The sequence below is a fragment of the Botryllus schlosseri genome, chromosome 4, assembly GCF_051294905.1.
Source record: "Botryllus schlosseri isolate E-star chromosome 4, Bs_hap1, whole genome shotgun sequence".
In the NCBI taxonomy this organism is placed as follows: domain Eukaryota; kingdom Metazoa; phylum Chordata; class Ascidiacea; order Stolidobranchia; family Styelidae; genus Botryllus; species Botryllus schlosseri.
Genome location: NC_137239.1, coordinates 17,877,702 through 17,898,447, shown reverse-complemented (window position 1 = coordinate 17,898,447; position 20,746 = coordinate 17,877,702). Strand labels below are relative to the sequence as shown.

The 20,746-nt window shown below is 40.0% G+C and overlaps 2 protein-coding genes across 4 annotated transcripts; one reads left to right on the top strand and one right to left on the bottom strand.

Moving 5' to 3' along the window:
- The first annotated feature begins 18 nt into the window (after nt 1–18).
- Nucleotides 19–7,523, top strand: LOC145437190 (protein farnesyltransferase/geranylgeranyltransferase type-1 subunit alpha-like). Of its 3 annotated transcripts, none has more exons than XM_080314380.1 (10): nt 19–222; nt 517–591; nt 774–859; nt 1,087–1,210; nt 1,532–1,622; nt 2,175–2,306; nt 3,825–3,970; nt 4,046–4,108; nt 5,696–5,873; nt 7,245–7,523. In XM_080314380.1, the coding sequence occupies exons 2-10, from the start codon at nt 551–553 to the stop codon at nt 7,335–7,337; spliced, it is 954 nt and encodes a 317-aa protein (XP_080170506.1). In that variant the 5' UTR covers nt 19–222; nt 517–550; the 3' UTR covers nt 7,338–7,523. The 3 variants fall into 3 exon arrangements, with proteins under 3 accessions (XP_080170506.1, XP_080170505.1, XP_080170507.1); XM_080314379.1 differs by having other exon boundaries at nt 19–274; XM_080314381.1 differs by having other exon boundaries at nt 184–269.
- A 2,769-nt stretch (nt 7,524–10,292) lies between these two features.
- LOC145437188 (uncharacterized) lies at nt 10,293–13,116 on the bottom strand. Its single transcript, XM_080314376.1, has 5 exons — nt 11,816–13,116; nt 11,581–11,748; nt 11,466–11,516; nt 11,307–11,405; nt 10,293–10,788 (listed from the first exon to the last, which is right to left on the bottom strand). The coding sequence occupies exons 1-5, from the start codon at nt 12,162–12,164 to the stop codon at nt 10,583–10,585; spliced, it is 873 nt and encodes a 290-aa protein (XP_080170502.1). The 5' UTR covers nt 12,165–13,116; the 3' UTR covers nt 10,293–10,582.
- Nucleotides 13,117–20,746: the final 7,630 nt, after the last annotated feature.

Below are 20,746 nucleotides of genomic sequence, written 5' to 3'. Positions count from 1 at the left end.
TTAAATCTGAAAGTGTGCTCACTCACAGAATCAGGATTAGATTGGACTGTCATCGGGGTATATTGGTTGAGGAAGGTTGATGAATATAGGCAATATTTCTCGAGAGAAGAGACCACGTCAACCACAGCTACGAACACGATAGAATCAGTGCGTGCAAACAGTTGCAGTCGGTACAGTGCATAATCTGTGCCTGCACAAAAAGAACACAATTTATACGCGCACGTAAGGAGTGGGTGTCATATCGGCGTGGGGCGTGTAGCGGGGGCAAAGTAAGGTCGGTCGCTATGAAACCTCTAACCAAGGGGTGAAAGGTCTCCCTTTTTAACTAAGCAATATGACATATTTTCTCACTACATCAGAATAGATCCGTGGTGTAGCAGGTGTGGTATATGGCACAGCACCTTTCTAGCGCGTCATTGTTAAAAATAATTGAGCCCAAATTTCTGAATAACGGACTTGTAACCAGTGGTTACAAAAGAAGTCATTACTTTGTATTTAATGAACAGTATTTTACAGATTACATATATACGGACAATCGGACAAGATAATAATGTCTTCTTCGGAGGAAGAAGAAGAATACGTTTTTTACCGGTAAGATTAATACCACTAGAATTGTGATAGATGGAAATACTTCCCGATAAGGATTGCCCATTCATGGTCAATACAATATTTTGTCACGAGTGAACATAATATTTTGATTTATTGTGCTCATTTTTCAAGCAACATTAACAGCTCGATTCATATTGTTTATTTTAACAACAACTATATTTCAGGGATCGGCCAGAATGGAAGGATGTGGTCCCTGTACCTCAAAATGACGGACCTCACCCTGTTGTGCAGATAGCTTACAGTGAAAAATGTTAGTTAGCCTACAATATTGGTCTGTGCCTGATTACCGATCTTGGTTATTTAACTTTTTTTGGTACAAGACTTTGATGTGAATCGTAAATTCTGGTAAATTTGTATGTTCGGCTTACTTGCACCACTTGACTGAGTGTATTAAAATATTGTAAACTGAAGATGAAGCTTCAACTTGATTAATGACTGTTATCTGTTCTGCTAACATGTAGCCTATATACGTTTCAGTCAAAGATGTTTTCGAGTATTTCCGAGCTGTATTAAAAGCTAATGAAAAAAGCGATAGAGCGCTTGAGCTGACCCGAAGCGCAATCAGCATGAACCCTGCAAATTATACAGTTTGGCAGTACAGGTAATGCATTAAACATTGTCATATTCTATGTTGAAATTGGAAGACAAAGAGATAATTTATCGCCAAATCTCCATTGCCAATGCAAAGTGTGCAATGGCTTACTCCTATTTTCCATGCCATTTTCCACCCTAGTTTGTTTAATATATTTTTTTAGTCTCAAATCATCAAGTGACCACTTGAAAATTACCAGTCTTTAACACTGCAAAGAACTTTATGATTCATCGCAACTTTAAATAGTATTGCTACTGCAATATTATTAATGCATGCAGCTGGTTTTTGGGTGTTTACTAAACGCAACCTTTTTGGGGGTGATGTCTTTAGGCGAGTTCTTCTGAAGCATTTGAATAAAGACATGTACAAAGAAATGAAGTTTCTGGCGGATATAATTGTGGAACAACAAAAGAATTACCAGGTGATAATACCTCTTCAACGATTTGAATTTACTGCCTTTAACCAATTCTCAAAAACCTAACGTTCACTGGCCCTTTTGGTGCCCACGTGATCTATTGCGCTTGGCTTTGGCCAATGTTGGATGGATTTGGTAGGCATGATGGGTCCAGTCATGTGCTTCTCTATTTTATGGGATAACTAGATTTCGAGATTTGATAGTAGTTGTGCTATGAATAACATTACTGCGAAAACAAGTCCACGTCCACACTGTACATTGAGTCCCTAGAATTACCATATCCCAACAATTTCAGGAATTGATTTAGGTTATATTTCACACCCTAGTCAATCATTGCAACTTGGTCGCAATCATTTTTTTGGTAAAGTATGAATTAACTCCTGAACTATGTGAAATTTTCAACTCTCGCATTGATATTTGTCGATCTGAAGCCATGGCTGAGCTGCGAATGCCTTGGCATAAAGTTGACATTGATATCGCGCCTGACATGGTCCTGTAGACTGCTTCAAGTTAAATTCCTTTGACTGAGCCGTCGGAAAAACAGATTTGTCGTTTCAGGTTTGGCATCACCGAAGAGCGTTGGTGGAATGGACCGATGACCCTTCGAAAGAATTGGAGTTCACTGCTAAAATTTTGAATCTCGACCAGAAAAACTATCACGCCTGGCAGCACAGACAGTGGGTTGTGAAGGTAATAGTGTGCTGTGTGCTGTGTGAGAAAACATGAGAATATAACAGATATGATTGAATACGTCTATATATTTTTGTCATATGTTGTCACACGTCAGTGAATCTTTAGTAGGGTTGTAACCAAGTCACAAGGCTCCGAGTCAAATGTCAATCCCACTTAGTTTTTACTCTAGTCAAGTCGAGTCATGTTCAATTCACCACCGAGTCAAGTCCAAGTCTGCGAGTTGAGGGTCGAGTCCGAGTCATGGTATTACGACCCGAGTCCAAGCCATTGTGTTGCCTGCTTAGCTTCCAGATAAATTATTGTTAAATCCACTTTGTATAGCTCTGTTAAGTGATATCGAATGGTTCGCATTTATAATATAGGCCCTACTAATTTTTCTCACTTTTAGCAGTTTCTGGTCGCATTTTAAAGTATTCGTACCAATAGACGAAATCCCAATAGGATGGTTACTGTACTATTCTTCGAGCCCCCTCCGAGTCTCGAATCATATGATTTGGCCCGAGTCATGCGCAATACTCGAGTGCAAGTCGAGTCAATTATGAGTATTATTATGAGAGGCGCATTCTCGCTCAATTGCCCATACCATTGTCGTCTTACTGAACGTATATACGGTAGGTTACTTGTAAGAGAGTAGTTAAAAAAGGATAAGCTACTTTCAGCAGTTGAGTGAAAGTGACTGCTTGGGAAATCGCAAAATGCATCTTTATACTAACCCAAAATGACTATTGATACCATGCGTAAGGCCAATGTTGAAAAATATCATCATGTACCTTGATACAGGGCTGTTTCCCGCAATTGTAGGGATGCAAATATACGCCGAAGCTATTTCCTACTGCACTGAATCGTAAGTGCATAAAGTAGATAGTTTTGCTTGAGAAATACTCAATAAAGGTGGCAGCAGTTTAAAATCATAACCTGTTGAGTCGGGAGTGTAAATAGACCAAACCTACTTGAGTACTCAAAAAAAGTAGAAATACGCCATCACTGACCACTTCTGGCTGTAAGGGATCAGTTAGGATCATGGACTTTGCCTAGTAGCCAAAGCCAATGATCCCTTATAATTCAATAATCACTACTCCAACACTGCAGGATGGAGAATCAATTCTCTTTCAACGCCAGCAAAATTGCCGAGTCTGCCTTTCACAGACAATTTAGCGTAGTGGTGGAGCATCCGACTTCTTGATCGTTGGATCGTGGGTTAAATCCCCGGTCAGGTCAGACCAATGACCTGATCGGTAAAACTGGTATCTGTGGTTTCCCCGCTTGGCATTTCATAGCATGGAGGGCTGGTGCAAGACTTAGAAAGCCATACAAGGCTATATCTGTACCTTCCTGGTCCAGCGGCATAAGTACATCATGCACTCATGGTATATATATGCACATATCGTGTGTATGTATAATGTATATCAGTCAGTATATATGCTGCAAAAACACCAACAAAATATATAACGTCCTATTCCTATTCGATTAACCAGTACTGCCAGCTGCTAACGTAGAGAACAATATTTCATGCAGTCATACAAACTCTGGGACGGAGAATTGGAGTTTATCGACAAATTCCTCGATTCAGACATGCGCAATAACTCCGCTTGGAATCACCGATACTACGTCATCACTCACACGACGGGGATTACAGACGAAGTGCTGCACGATGAAATAGAGTATGTGCTGGCCGCCATCGTTTCAAAACGATGAAGTCAATCCCTTTCTTAATTTCCATTTCTCTTTTGTTGTAGATACGTCATAAAAAAGATTGATATCATTACGAAGAACGAAAGCGCTTGGAATTACCTTCGAGGGTGGGTATAGTTTCGATGAGGACCACGGCTGTAATATGTATCAATCTAGCCTTTGCAGTTTCTTATCCAACACTGGTCGATAGACATTTGTCGATATTTAGGAACGGGAGATAAATCTTTCAGGTCTGCACACGCCGAAATAATGTTAGATATTGTGTGACTTGAAACTAGTTCAAAAGCCACTTTGATTATCACAAGTCAAATTATTAACGCCATGGGTTTTGTCAGGTCTATCTATAGTTAGTCGACTTAGTCTAGATATCCCTGGTTTTCGTGTCTACCTCAGAGTTTTTTAACCTTTACTAAACTGGCGAACCCTTGAGCTATTTTGAAAACCGTAAATCTTCGCCTAGTCCAGTGGTTCCCAACCGGGGAGGAATTCCCCCCTTGGGGGGAATTTTTGAAATTTTTAGGGGGAATCTGGCTTTGGCGTTGTATCGGAAGATACACAGGGTTCACAATTGTGGCGAAATAGCGCAGTGGTAAACTCCACAGCTGCTACACCAATGGGTTCTGGGTTCGAGTCCGACCGAGGTCGACTCCAGAATTCCTACCTCTAAGTGTTGGGGGTTTATCTAGGCACCTCCTCGCCATCTCATCCGTGTAAGCGGTGTCTTATAAAAGCCTAGAAGTAGTCCATGCTATAAGTCGGCCGCTACGGAACATAAAAAAATGCAGGAAATTGGCCTGGTATAAATGACCATAGTAGACAACACACACCATGAACGCCTCAAAACAAACCAACAGGGTTCACAAGGTTTTTAGATTTTTATGGTACAACTGTTATGTTGAAACTAATTCTTTACAATTGTATGTCTCTTTGGCGGATTTTCAGCTGGGTGTATGTTTAAATGCCTTCCGTAGATATATACAACCCCTGATAAAATGAGGCTCGCGAGACGATTTCGTTGGGCCCGCGACAGCCTCCCGACCAAATTGCGACTAAACAGGAAAAAGTCAAGCCAAATTCAGCACAAGGCCGCTGGTGAAATTGTTTACCTTTTTAAGTCAACATATGAGCTAATGTGAAAAACATATCAAATTCATCGATTCGACTCGAGGCCATAGCAAACTGACTTAGTGATTTAAGTTTCGTCAGCGGCTACCCGACCGGTAAAAAAGCAGTTCAAGTTTAGCTGTACTTTACCACAGTGTTGTGCGGTTCGCATTCGACATAGCTCGGTCATATCTGAATATGATTGTCCAGTAAATGCTCAGTCAACAAATGGTTGTGCGTTAAAAAGGTCCTTTTTTGTCACAGGCAAAGTTTTCATAGGGGGGAGTTTCAGCTCAAATATCGGCCAAGGGGCCACGAGACGAAAAAGGTTGGGAACCACTGGCTTAGTCACAAAAACAAAAATCACATCACAATTGAATGCTACTGCACAGAATGAACTTAGCATCAACATCAGTGTTAAAAGAAGAAAACCGCAAAAACATTACTTTCACCGCAAACAAAAAGATGATTATTAATATTTGCTGCAGATCAGTATGTCTGTCGAACCCTTGGGGTTAGTGTGAAGCCCGTTTAAGAACCTACTGTCCAGCCGTAACTGATTAGTTCATTGAATCCGCTTTTATTTCTAGAATTCTGCTGGAGCGCGGGTTGCTCTGGAGCGATAAACTGAACAAGCAAGTCCATTCTTGGAGGGAAGAGGGATTGAAATCGCCGCAGATCGCAGCGTACTTGCTGGACATGTACGAGGAACAGCTGGAGAAGAACGTTGCCGAGAATAAGGAGGAGACGTTGCAAAGCGCGATGAAGGTGGGCGGAAAGTTACGAAGACGGGGGCAGCAGTTTGTCGTGATACTCCAGTCCACTACTGAGTGGATGTGACATAAATTTCTACTCTATTTCAAGTAGAAGCGGCGCATGACTCGGACCAAGTCATATGACTCGAGTTTCTGACGGCCGAGACCACTATTGATATTACGTGTATTAGTACTGGTACTTGGAAATTCGACCAGAAACTGTTAAAAGTGAGGAAAATTAGTATATTATAAATGCGAACTATTCGATATCACCGAACAGAGTTATAAAATGTGGGTTTAATCAAGACTTCAACTGGAAACTGGGTAGTCAACACAATGACTTGGACTCGGACTCGAGTCATAATACCATGACTCGGACTCGTGCCTCTGCCCGATGACTTGGACTTGGTGGTGAATTGGTTCTGACTCGAGTCAAAACTATAAAAGTGAGATTGACTTGTAAATCGTAGCCTTGTGACTTGGTTACAACCCTGCCTTTTGCACTTGGTGGTGACTAGCCTTGTTACTTTAAAAATTGCAGGGTGCATGTTCGGTACTAATGTGATACCAATGACACCACAACTAGGTTCTGCTTTCGAAAATATATTCATTAACTACGATACAGAGGCTATTCCGCCATGTTGGCACGGCGAATCTGCTCATAAAGTGATGCAAACAAACCCCAAAACTCCGTTCTATTTTATAACATTAAACTGCAAAAAGTAAGTATTTTTGCCTTAAAATCTGCCAAGTGGAAGTAGTCATAAATCACATACCTACTTTACTTAGTAGGCAAAACGTATTTGGGTACTGCGGAAAACTGTAAGTACTTGGTTACTGATCACTAGGGCAAGTTTTTGCAACTTTTTTACAGCTTCCGGCAGCTTCCTAAATACTCGTAAGATATGTAGAATGCTGTTTTAAGCTGTTTGAAGGAATCTTATAGTGCAACTTTTTGCAACTTTTGTCCATTTTTTTCATGCAACTTTTTCGATTTTTCATGAAAGTATTTTTGATTTTGGTGAAATACACGGCCAAATAATTCGACTGAAATACCGTAAATCAGCACTGAAGTAACGCTCTTGCGGGTATTTCGGGAGCTGAGCCGGAAAGTTGACGTCTTTTTTTTTATGGTCAACCGAGCAAAATGTGGTCTTTTAGTGCAACTTTTGTCAAAAATAAATGCAACTTTTCACGGATTTAACTGCAACAAAAACTTGCCCTACTGATCACCTCAGTTCATCAATTACAAAATACAATTAAACATTATAAATCCGTTTTCATTCAAATCCAGATATATTCCGATCTGGTTTCAAGCCGACCGACAATATTAGTAAACCGAACCACCAATACATGCCTCTTCTATTAATTTTCACTCCCGCAGATATGCGAGGAACTGGCCAGCGAAACGGACAAGATACGGCGCAAATACTGGGAATTTCTCGCAAGATCGTTAGAGGAACACTATTCGAAATAGCGACACATGGTCTGTGTGCCGGCCTGCTACTGTAGTGCTGGTGAAGACATCACTTTCTGCGTCGACATGACGAGTTTACCCGAAACATTAACAACGGAACTAACGCGACAGTTTTCCGGTCGTAATCGTCACGGTCCGCCGCGTGGACTGTTGTGACGATTTTTAATAAATCACGTGCTCGTCCAAGCCTGCGTTATATTTGCTGGATAGGTCAAGTTAGTCAGCGTACGACAGGGGTTCCCGACCTTTGTTGGGCCGTGGCCCATTTTCCGGTTTGAAAAGGATACTATCTTTTTCGAACAGTCGCCAAGACGATCATCCTACCAGAATAGGACAGCTAGATGATTTTTTTCTAATGCTCCATTTTATTCTAATTTCTGTTCTTCCTGAAATTGCTACAGGGGAACTGTATGCTGCGAGGCGAACCAAGCTTTGGGGTCAGACATTTATTGTAGTTCTTAGGAATTATGAATTTAATACATTTGCAAGTTTCTTCTTACCGGCCTCGCGTAAGTTCTTTCCTGACAGGTTAACGTATATTATACACAATACTTCTTCAACGACGGTTTTACTCGGGAATTATGCATTTGTAGAATTAAGATTCAGTATGATAGCGAAATGGGTGGTCCCATGAGGTATTTATGAATGCACAATTGCACATGCACAGTTGCACACGTTATTATATAGGACAAAACAGTGGCGGCTCGTCCTATAGGGCAACTGGGGCATTGCCCCACCTAAAATTCTGTTCAATAACAATTTAACCATTTATAGACGCACAGCAATCAATATATACCGAGATCACAGCGAAACCCGCGTTCTTGTGCTTTCGCTTGCAAACGCCCATACATAGCGAAGTCTCTGCGAAAATCGAATTCTCTTCTGTGTTTTCGCTTTGTGAATGCCTAGCCGGGGCTTGCCCCGGTAGCGCTCATAACAAGCTTTCACTATCTATTCTCTCAAAGCCGCGCACAATATAGAAACGGTGATTTACTCTCTCCTATTCGTAAAATGGCCGAGCAACCGGGGCAAATATGCCTACTCGCCCCTAAGGTGTGATGTAACAATCGTATCTATATCTGAACTCGGTTACCGTAATATGCGTTGAGTCGACCTTTGCTGGTATAGGTCGATTTTGACGGTGTTTCGCACCATGATAATTCTTGAAACTTGGTATGATATGTCGTGAAGGTAGTATTTAACACTGCTCCAAGTTTCAGGCTTGCTACTTAAAGATAATGGTAGTAATTCCGTTTCCGAAGTTCAGTGTGTGCTGATCTATCATGTACATAGTACAGCAAACGGATTTTACTCAAAAGCCGGTATTGGTCTCCATTGATTTTGACGATGTTCTATACCGAGATCGGTCATGACATTTGGCACGGTAAGTGTTAGTATCGACCGATGTAACAAGTTTTAAGTTTGTCACTGAACTATGTGGGTGGTAATTTCGTTTCCAAAGTCGAGTAAGAGCTGACTCTTCATTTATCGCCAACAAATTTACGCAAAAGCCGTTATTGGTCTCTATTGATTTTAACGATGTTCCATACCTAGATCTGTCATGAGCTTTCACACGGTATGTCTTGATTTTAGTATCGAACGCGGTGCCAAGTCTTAAAGTTGACACTCAGGGTGGGTTTCAAAAAGTTGTCTTAATTTAGACCTGGCTTAAGGCCAGTGAATGACTTGGCCGAGACGCCAGGCGACGGCGGTCTTAATTCGGTTTCAAATGTCAATTTGGCGCCGCGCTCGGCCAAGTCCGTTAGTTGCGAGTAATTACTGTCTACTTCGTCGCTGTAGCGAGTTCAACACGGAACCGAGGCCAGATTGTTATTGTTTTGAGTTGCTCGTGGATGAATGAAAGGAGATCAGTGGAGGATTATGGAATTGCTGGAGTTGTTGGAATTTACTGACGATGATGATGAACAGTACAGACTGCCAAGAAAGTATCTCGCAGATGTTCAGAACCCCTTCGAAAGGTATTCGAACAACGAGTTCAGACTGCGATTCCGGTTTTCAAAAGACGCAACTCACTATCTTTTTGGGCTGTTGAAAGATGATGAAGAATTGACCTGCAGAGATCATGCTCTTCCGCCAATACTACAACTAACTTGCGCCTTACGGTTTTTCGCGGATGGCCATTTTCAACAGACTGATGGTGACCTAGCTGGTATAAGCAAAGTAACTGCTCACAGAAGCATTCACAAAATTACCCGTGCCATATGCCGCAAGAAGCTCCTGTTTTTGAATTTTCCTACTGACCTCACCAAAGTAAAGCAAGAATTTTATGACATTGCAGGCTTCCCAAACGTTGTTGGAGCAATCGATTGTACTCATCTACCCATAATATCCCCTGGCGGTGATAATGCAGAGGTGTTCCGGAACAGAAAAGGTTATTTTTCATTGAACGTTCAAATGATATGTGATGCACAGCGAGTCGTAACAAACATTGTCACACGTTGGTATGGATCTTGTCACGATTCAAGAATCTTTGACAATTCGGTGATCCGTGATCGATTCGAAGATAATCAAATCGATGGATATTTGCTTGGGGATAATGGATATCCACTGAGGAGCTACTTACTTACACCACTATTATCACCAAGAACATCGGCCGAAAAAAAGTATAATCACGCTCATATTGTAACCCGCTCTCGCATAGAGCAGTGCTTTGGCATGCTGAAAAAAAGATTTTTCGCCTTAGCTATACCGATGAGGACCAAGCTCAGCAATTCCACGAATATCGTTGTGGCCATAACCTGCCTTCATAATCTGGCAATTCGGACACGACAGATGACTGATGAAACGGAAGTTGATGACGTATTCGAACCAGATGCTTCAGACCACCCTCATGTCGCATCGACTCCTTCTGGACAATCCGAGCGACAAAGCATAATTTTGAGACACTTTTCAAACTAATCCATGAATATTCTTTTTCTACACATTCCATTTCAATTACAAAGAAACAAACATGAGCTTTATTGCGTGTGTCATGTAAAAATGAAAATTCGCATAGCGGCTGATAGTAAGTTTAACACAGTATAGCAGGATAGCATAAAACAGTATAGCAGGATAGCATAAGCGCTTAAGCGGTGTAGAAAAACGGTGGAAGCAATTTTATAAATTGCAATACAGGATAGCATGAGCAGTGTGGAAAACCTCGGCAAGAAAAGAATGGCGTGTCAACGAAATTGAACGAAGTATACAGAAAATTGGTTCAGACACTGGATTCAGTGAGCAAAAATTCACTGATACTTTTTGTCCAGCATCTCGGACTTTTTTTTATAATGATTCACTTTGAGATCATGCTCAATTTGTCTCATTCTCGTCTCCGTAACTCTCATTTCCAAATCCTTTTCCAGGAGTCTTTTTTTAGCCTTGCTCTCCTCCAATTTAGCGTTTAGTACATCCAACCTCATTTCTTCATAGGTGGCCTTAGGCTTAGAGCGAGCTGTTTGGAAAGATGAAAATGATAAATACCATGAGTTTAAAAAAAATGTTGATATTTATATTGCTGCAATATGTCCAAAATTCCGCAGTTGATAGCAGGGGCGGCAACCTCTGGTCCGTAGACCAGCACTTTTCAAGTCCGTTCCTGGTCTGCGAAAAGTGATTTTATCATGCTTTGGCAAGTAAAGCGGGTTTTCATAATTATAGTGGTCAAGATCCCTGATGCTTATTTGGAAAAATTCAAGTGAATCTATTCTGAATTATTTTCCTCTGCTGCTCGCATCTGTAGGCTACTATATTCTGGGGATCAGATTGCATAATTCAATTACTATATTGTAGTTGAAAAATGAAGCCGAATTGAAAATTTCAAGAATAATTAAAATCTCTCAATTCCGAAATTCAATTTGCATGTTGACGGCCGCAAGCACATACTAATTGAATTACGTGTCGACGGCCGCACAAATGTCCGGCCATCCCAGAAATAGACAATGGTTAAATCAGAAATGAATGCGAATTTACCTTGATTTGGTAGTGGATTGTTCATGACGGAGCAAGTAGAAGTTGAAGTTGAAGTTCCAACTGCAACCCCAGACGTTGACAGATCAGGTGAACTAGGATCTATCAGAAAATATCCAGTAAATTCTCAAGCAGTGAATAGAAATTGTATTGTATACTTACGGTTCAGTGTCGGAACGGAAAAAAGTTCGACCATAGAAGTTTCAGAAGAACCTAAAGATAAATCGTATTAGATCATGTTATCACCATTCAAGTGTATATACAGATATATATAGACCTATTTCAGAGCATGGCAGTTCTATGCCTGCTACATTTTCTGTGGTGCTGAAAGATGGCGCCTCCATTTGTGTTTCGCAGCCTGCATATGACTCTTGTTGCACTTGTACTGATATTGAATCATCATCAAATTGACTGGGGATGCTACTTATTTGACTTGGTATCAAACCTGTGAAAAACAATCCTGAATTATTATGTAGTCTACACAAGGAATGATGGATTACTGCAGCACCTACTTTTGATCTTGGCATAGATCATGTCTGATGCAGTTGGTTGAAGGTCAGGTATTCCACCACCAGTTTTTCTTTGCTCCCGTACTCGTTGCGCCTCATGCTTTTTACAATCGCTCTTCAAATTTTTCCAGAGTTTTTTCAACTTGTCCTCATTTCTCTCCACTTGTGCAATTCCTGATGAATTGAATTCACTGACAAGTTTGCGCCAGGCCGCTTCTTTATTCCTTCTAAAATCCTTATCGCTCTGTCCACTAGTTTTGCTGGTAATCAAAACGGGGTATTTTCCAATCAAGTCGATAAATCCATTTTTTTCAGCTATGCTGAAATTCGGAGCGCGTGCAGTGCCAGCCATTGCTTGTTCAGGATAATAAATTTTGAGTGGTGATAGCCAAAGAGTCAACTAGACCAAATTGAGTATGAGCACAATGCTGGTAAAAACAAAGTCGAGTAAGAGCTGACTCTTCATTTATCGCCAACAAATTTACGCAAAAGCCGTTATTGATCTCTATTGATTTTAACGATGTTCCATACCTAGATCTGTCATGAGCTTTCACACGGTATGTCTTGATTTTAGTATCGAACGCGGTGCCAAGTCTTAAAGTTGACACTCAATGATTGAGGCAGTTATTTCGTTTTCGAGGTCGAGTATGGTAGAGATGCGCGCTGATCTGATACTTAGCCTACCTACGTCATTGCGGATCTCACGCAAAAGCCGGTGTCGGTCTGTGCTAATCTATAGTCTGCGTTCCATAACGAGATCGGTGATGATATTTCCAATGGTATATCTCGATGATCGCATGAAACAGCTAACCAAGATTCTCGGTTTGCATTCAAGTATTCGCATAATTTTATGTTCGCCAATGTCCATTTCACTGTGAAATTGTGGCCTTCAAACCATTTGCTTACAATCCCCTGTCAATTGCGATAGCTATTTCATTTTCGATGTCGGCTAACAGCTGATCATTCGATCAGCCTATTCCTCGATCTATTTTACTTAAAGTTCGGTGTTCGTCTGTTTGCATTGATTTTGACAGTGTACCATACCGGAATGGGTTATGAGATTGCGTATGCTACTTGTCGATGATTTCTTGTAACAGTATACTAAGTTACGGCTTTTATTCATGTATTTATATATTAATATATTTTCCAACGGCGATTTCGCAGCAGACTTATAGACAGTAAGCCGTATGTGTTGTGTCACAGTCTCCAGTTTCAAGGCCAAAATGTCCTACGTTGTTCCGAGACCGAAGTTCCGAGGCTGCTGTCCTTAGTTCTTCAAAGACCATTCAAATTGATGTTCTGGATTCAATTTGGGCTCGAAAGTCACGTGACTTGTGGTTCGCTGGGGCCAAACAACTATATTAGATAGGCGCTCCCTGTGTTAATTTGCACCACTGTGATTCTAATAGAATTCTCGGGAATTATATATGTTCAGGTAAAGCACAAAAAACAGCGCGGACATCATGATATTTTTCAGTTAGGAATTTTTACCAGAATTCCAAAAACCACTTGCCAGATTTTACAATAGCTTTTTGTGACAGGTTAAAGGGATATCTGATCAAGAATGCGACTGAATCGGTAGACACAGGTACCCAACTATAAAACAAATTTACAATAAAAATGGTTTGAAATATCTCAGGAATACGAACAGACCGGAATCACCACCAATACGATGAAATATCACGTTGTTCAATATATAGATATAATTGTATTTTCGACAAAATCGACACATATATAATTAAAGAATTACCCATGTTGGGACCCTAAAGGAAGATATTCAACCCCATCAGTGGACGTAAGTGACCTTATAAAAGAAATATTGACAAACAATAAGCTTCGGAATAACTCAGGAACAGAACAGAATCCAATCGAATTCGGCGGAATATCGCGTCGTTCAATCCATAGATACACTTGAATTTCTGACAAAATCGGCACATATATAATTAAAGAATTACCCATGTTGGGACCCTAAAGGAAGATATTCAACCGCATCAGTGGACGTAAGTGACCTTATGAAAGAAATATTGACAAACAATAAGCTTCGGAATAACTCAGGAACAGAACAGAATCCAATCGAATTCGATGGAATATCGCGTCGTTCAATCCATAGATACACTTGAATTTCTGACAAAATCGGCACATATATAATTAAAGAATTACTCATGTTGGGACCCTAAAGGAAGATATTCAGCCCCATCAGTGGACGTAAGTGACCTTATGAAAGAAATATCGACAAACAATGAGCTTCGGAATAACTCAGGAACAGAACAGAATCCAATCGAATTCGGTGGAATATCGCGTCGTTCAATCCATAGATACACTTGAATTTCTGACAAAATCGGCACATATATAATTAAAGAATTACCCATGTTGGGACCCTAAAGGAAGATATTCAACCCCATCAGTGGACGTAAGTACCCCTCATAAAGAATTATTGATGATCATTAAGCTACGGAATGACAAAGGAACAGAACAGAATCCGAATGAATTCGGTGGAATATCGCCTCGTTCAATACATAGACACACTGGAATTTCCGACGAAATCGATACATATATAATTGAAGAATTACCCATGCTGGGACTTTAAAGGAAGATATTCAACCCCATCAGTGGACGTAAGTACCCCTCATAATGAATTATTGACGATCATTAAGCTTCGGAATGACAAAGGAACAGAACAGAATCCGAATGAATTCGGTGGAATATCGCCTCGTTCAATACATAGACACACTTGAATTTCCGACGAAATCGATACATACATAATTGAAGAATTACCCATGCTGGGACCCTAAAGGAAGATATTCAACCCCATCAGTGGACGTAAGTACCCCTCATAAAGAATTATTGATGATCATTAAGCTACGGAATGACAAAGGAACAGAACAGAATCCGAATGAATTCGGTGGAATATCGCCTCGTTCAATACATAGACACACTGGAATTTCCGACGAAATCGATACATATATAATTGAAGAATTACCCATGCTGGGACTTTAAAGGAAGATATTCAACCCCATCAGTGGACGTAAGTACCCCTAATAAAGAATTATTGACGATCATTAAGCTTCGGAATGACAAAGGAACAGAACAGAATACGAATGAATTCGGTGGAATATCGCCTCGTTTAATACATAGACACACTGGAATTTCCGACGAAATCGATACATATATAATTGAAGAATTACCCATGCTGGGACCCTAAATGAAGATATTCAACCCCATCAGTGGACGTAAGTACCCCTAATAAAGAATTATTGACGATCACTAAGCTTCGGAATAACTCAGGAACAGAACAGAATCCAATCGAATTCGGTGGAATATCGCGTCGTTCAATCCATAGATACACTTGAATTTCTGACAAAAGCGGCACATATATAATTAAAGAATTACCCCTTTTGGGACCCTAAAGGAAGATGTTCAACCCCATCAGTGGACGTAAGTACCTCTAATAAAGAATTATCGACGATCATTAAGCTTCGGAATAACTCAGGAACAGAACAGAATCCAATCGAATTCGGTGGAATATCGCGTCGTTCAATCCATAGATACACTTGAATTTCTGACAAAAGCGGCACATATATAATTAAAGAATTACCCCTTTTGGGACCCTAAAGGAAGATATTCAACCCCATCAGTGGACGTAAGTACCCCTAATAAAAAATTAATTACGATCATCAAGCTTCGGAATGACAAAGGAACAGAACGTACGCGCGTCCTCTCGTTCAATTACCACATGATCAGCAGAATTTAAGAGAGAACGCGTCGCTCTGTCAAAGTATGATATCACTAGGGCTGTGCAAATTCGAGTACGGTGATATCGTAGTATTTGCAATCCTCCACATTCATCTGTTTTGGTTCTCAAACTAGGATAGGTGAAAGCATCTGAAGTGGGGCGCAAAGCTGCACTGAACTGAAATTTTTTGAACGCTTCGCGCGATATACATGCCATTGGTAGTTATTGTTCTGCTTAAAACTTCAGATTTCATATTTTAGAAATCTCTCTTCAACAACTATAACCTTGCATGCTATCAGACAATCCGTTGGGAATGTTAGCATTCTGGTTGCTTGATCCCTATAGCATAAGGTCGATATTTGCAGGCAAGGCAGATAACGGTTACTCGATAATCGAGCTAAATCCGATCTAAAACTTGGGGGTCCGCGGGGGTCTGTGACAGGTTCAAGGGGGTCCGCGGAGACAAAAAGGTTGAGAACCACTGCCTAGATCTGCTGATACTACCAGACTGTAGCATTCAGCTACACGGTTACTCAGGTATTTAAATTTATATTCGTTGTTTGATTCAATCAAATTTAATTCAATTAATCTAGCTGTCTTTCACGCAACGAGTGATGCTAATGACTATGAATTATCACTCATACTTCGAAAATTCAATTTGAGTTGAATTGCGACTTTTCTCGTGACTTAACTTGATTCGACTTGATTCGACTCAAGCCACCTCCAAAAAATGAGTGACTTGACTTGACTAAAGTCACCTTCGAAAATCGATTGACTTAATTTGACTCGAGTCAAAATGTGCAATGACTCGAGATGACTCGTGACTCGAAGGTAGTGACCTGATCCCAACACTGCCGTGTGAGTAAATGAATAATATCGGGGTTTTACGACAGGATCACGGTCATTTCAAGAATCCGACCTTAGAGTTGGACCGAAGTAGGGCCAGCGAATTGAAAAGACAAGATATCAGAGTAGTTGTCCATCCGCGCCGCACTATACTTGATCATAAGAGCGACTATATTTCAAAGTTTTCTGAAATCCTAGATAGAATGGTGTCTAGTGATCCAACCAACGGTGCCTGCTCATCTACATTGGTAAATTATACCGAAGGAGTAGACCAGTGGTTCCCAACCTTTTTCGACCCATCGCCCCCTTTTCAAGGTCAACACCGATCATCGCCCCCCAAATTTTGTTTACCGAAAATTGGGCATACAAACTGTAATCACCGGCGGGTTGACTAAAAAAAGGTCAAATTTTCGGCTCGATGTCTAATTTGACACACTTTTGTAACGAAATTACCGTGGGTTGACTAAATGAAGAAAAAAAAGGTCATCCGTTTTGACGCGTCATCGCACCCCTATCTCCTCCTTCGTTATTTTCTCGCCCTGTCGCCCCCTTTGTCCATTTTCCCATTTTCGCCCCCCTATCGCCCTCTTCGTCATTTTCACCCCCCTAGACCGCCAAATCGCCCACGTTGGGAACCACTGGAGTAGACGAAAATAAACTGAATATACCCCCCTCCACCTATACATTTGAAAACACAATTTCACACGCTATATCGTTACTTTTCGCTATACTCTAACTAGTAGACTATATATTCTTGGAACTGTTTTAAAAAGGAAATTGTGTTCGATGCAAAGCCGGCGCCAATTTGGTTAGTTATCATGTACAACAACATAAATGAATTGTACATATCACGGTGTAGGAGTAACTTGAAGTATTATTATATTGACTAACGGGATATTCCACCGAATTCGATCGGATTCTGTTCTGCTCCTGAGTAATTCCGAAGCTTGATGATCGTCAATAATTCTTTATTAGGGGTACTTACGTCCACTGATAGGGTTGAACATCGTCCTTTAGGGTCCCAACATGGGTAATTCTTTAATTATATATGTGCCGATTTTGTCAGAAATTCAAGTGTATCTATGGATTAAACGACGCGATATTCCACCGAATTCGATTGGATTCTGTTCTGTTCCTGAGTTATTCCGAAGCTTATTGTTTGTCAATAACTCTTCATTAGGGGTACTTACGTCCACTGATGGGGTTGAATATCTTCCTTTAGGGTCCCAGCATGGGTAATTCTTCAATTATATATGTGCCGATTTTGTCAGAAATTCAAGTGTATCTTTGGATTGAACGACGCGATATTCCACCGAATTCGATTGGATTCTGTTCTGTTCCTGAGTTATTCCGAAGCTTATTGTTTGTCAATAACTCTTCATTAGGGGTACTTACGTCCCCTGATGGGGTTGAATATCTTCCTTTAGAGTCCCAGCATGGGTAATTCTTCAATTATATATGTATCGATTTCGTCGGGATTTCAAGTGTGTTTATGTATTGAACGAGGTGATATTCCACCGAATTCATTCGAATTCTGTTCTGTTCCTTTGTCATTCCGAAGCTTAATGATCGTCAATAATTCTTTATTACGGGTACTTACGTCCACTGATGGGGTTGAATATCTTCCTTTAGGGTCCCAGCATGGGTAATTCTTCAATTATATATGTGCCGATTTTGTCAGAAATTCAAGTGTATCTTTGGATTGAACGACGCGATATTCCACCGAATTCGATTGGATTCTGTTCTGTTCCTGAGTTATTCCGAAGCTTATTGTTTGTCAATAACTCTTCATTAGGGGTACTTACGTCCACTGATGGGGTTGAATATCTTCCTCTAGAGTCCCAACATGGGTAATTCTCCAATTATATATGTATCGATTTTGTCGGTAATTCAAGTGTGTCTAAGTATTGAACGAGGTGATATTCCACCGAATTCATTCGAATTCTGTTCTGTTCCTTTGTCATTCCGAAGCTTAATGATCGTCAATAATTCTTTATTAGGGGTACTTACGTCCACTGATGGGGTTGAATATCTTCCTTTAGGGTCCCAGCATGGGTAATTCTTCAATTATATATGTGCCGATTTTGTCAGAAATTCAAGTGTATCTTTGGATTGAACGACGCGATATTCCAACGAATTCGATTGGATTCTGTTCTGTTCCTGAGTTATTCCGAAGCTTATTGTTTGTCAATAACTCTTCATTAGGGGTACTTACGTCCACTGATGGGGTTGAATATCTTCCTTCAGGGTCCCAGCATGGGTAATTCTTCAATTATATATGTGCCGATTTTGTCAGAAATTCAAGTGTATCTTTGAATTGAACGACGCGATATTCCACCGAATTCGATTGGATTCTGTTCTGTTCCTGAGTTATTCCGAAGCTTATTGTTTGTCAATAACTCTTCATTAGGGGTACTTACGTCCACTGATGGGGTTGAATATCTTCCTTTAGGGTCCCAGCATGGGTAATTCTTCAATTATATATGTATCGATTTCGTCGGGATTTCAAGTGTGTTTATGTATTGAACGAGGTGATATTCCACCGAATTCATTCGAATTCTGTTCTGTTCCTTTGTCATTCCAAAGCTTAATGATCGTCAGTAATTCTTTATTAGGGGTACTTACGTCCACTGATGCGGTTGAATATCTTCCTCTAGGGTCCCAACATGGGTAATTCTCCAATTATATATGTATCGATTTTGTCGGTAATTCAAGTGTGTCTAAGTATTGAACGAGGTGATATTCCACCGAATTCATTCGGATTCTGTTCTGTTCCTTTGTCATTCCGAAGCTTAATGATCGTCAATAATTTTTTATTAGGGGTACTTACGTCCACTGATGCGGTTGAATATCTTTCTTTAGGGTCCCAACATGGGTAATTCTTCAATTATATATGTATCGATTTTGTCGGAAATTCAAGTGTGTCTATGTATTGATCAACGCGATATTTCATTGAGCTGGTTGTGATTCTGGTCTGTTCCTATTCCTAAGTTATTTCAAACCATTTTTATTGCAAATCTGTGTTACAGTTGGGCACCTGTGTTTACTGATTGAGTCGCATTCTTGATCAGGTATCCCGATAACCTGTCACAAAATAAATATTGTAAAATCTGGCAAGTGGTTTTTGGAATTCCGGTAAAAATTATAAACTGAAAAATACCATGATGCCCCTGCTATTTTTTGTGTTTCACATGAACATATATAATTCCCGAGAATTCTATTAGAATCACAGTGGTTAATTTGCGTTATTGGTCTGTTTTCAAATCGTATTTTCTGTCTCAGTGAGGTTGTTTGAAGTACAGTTCTGGGTTTTATGTTATCTTCTATGACTTATTAGCTAGTTTCAGGACTTTTAGACACCAACTAGGTAGGTTTATGTTGTTTTGCAGCCGCGCAAAATGCCAGGGTATAACGTGCCAATTTGTTATAATGGATGAGAAAACAATTCGGAATAGTCTTTCCATCGACTTCTAAATTGCCAGAAAACGACAGGAAGGTGACTGAAATTAATAAGGCTAGATAGAATGATAAATATAATTAACATTTGATCTATGTTGACTTGTTTGTTTGGTGGTATCAAATGTCACACCGGTATTTTGTGTGCCCCAAGACAGCGTAATCAAGTCAGCTTCAATAGCAAATGATTTAAGATAACCCACAATTATTAGATTTTTATTAAAGTGTTTATATAGTAAAATTGTCCTAAGAATAGATGCATCAACTGCAGGCACCGGTTAGCTATTAAGATATCTGTGCCATTTATCGAAAAAGATAATCAAGAATTTCGGTCAGCCAAATTTATGTTGAACCATGCCAATCAGAAGGAAGTTATTGATTGTTTCAAGGATAGTGCTGAGAAGACTGCTATTGCCGGACAAGGACAAGAGTACCGTACTTTCGACTTGGTTTTTGTGATGATGCAGTGATTTAAAATTTGGTATCATTCTAACTCTGGAATGTAAAGATTCTTTTAATGGAAGACCAGGTCTTGCTGTTACTCGTGACACTACTTCGTATAATTTAGTACTGGCACTGTAGCCAATGTTTTTTTTTAAATTTTGATCAAGTTTCTATACATCAATGTTGTTCAAAAACAACTTTTTTTTCAAATTTCACTGTCTCATGAACAAAATTGTTAGGTTGGCTCGAAGAAAGGTTGCACACTAGATTTGGCTCAATTCCAACATGCAGAAGTGAAGTTATCAGATTCTTCAAAAAAAAAATTATTGAAAAAATAAAATAGTTTTATAGAATTTTACTGGCTACGCCATGAAATGGTTGAGTTTTCAAAAAAATGTATAACAAATTGGGCTAGTTTAGCCAAATTTAAAATTTTCTACCTTCAGTAGCTTTTG

Bases quoted from the DNA above. Each gene is read 5' to 3' on its own strand.
- LOC145437188 (XM_080314376.1), bottom strand. From the start codon at position 12,164: ATGGCTGGCACTGCACGCGCTCCGAATTTCAGCATAGCTGAAAAAAAT. The intron at 11,406-11,465 runs GTAAGTATACAA...ATTTTCTGATAG, and splicing joins TTCCGTTCCGACACTGAACC to ATCCTAGTTCACCTGATCTG. The intron at 10,789-11,306 runs GTAAATTCGCAT...CTTTCCAAACAG, and splicing joins CAATCCACTACCAAATCAAG to CTCGCTCTAAGCCTAAGGCC.
- LOC145437190 (XM_080314380.1), top strand. From the start codon at position 551: ATGTCTTCTTCGGAGGAAGAAGAAGAATACGTTTTTTACCG. The intron at 1,623-2,174 runs GTGATAATACCT...TTGTCGTTTCAG, and splicing joins AACAACAAAAGAATTACCAG to GTTTGGCATCACCGAAGAGC. The intron at 5,874-7,244 runs GTGGGCGGAAAG...TCACTCCCGCAG, and splicing joins CGTTGCAAAGCGCGATGAAG to ATATGCGAGGAACTGGCCAG.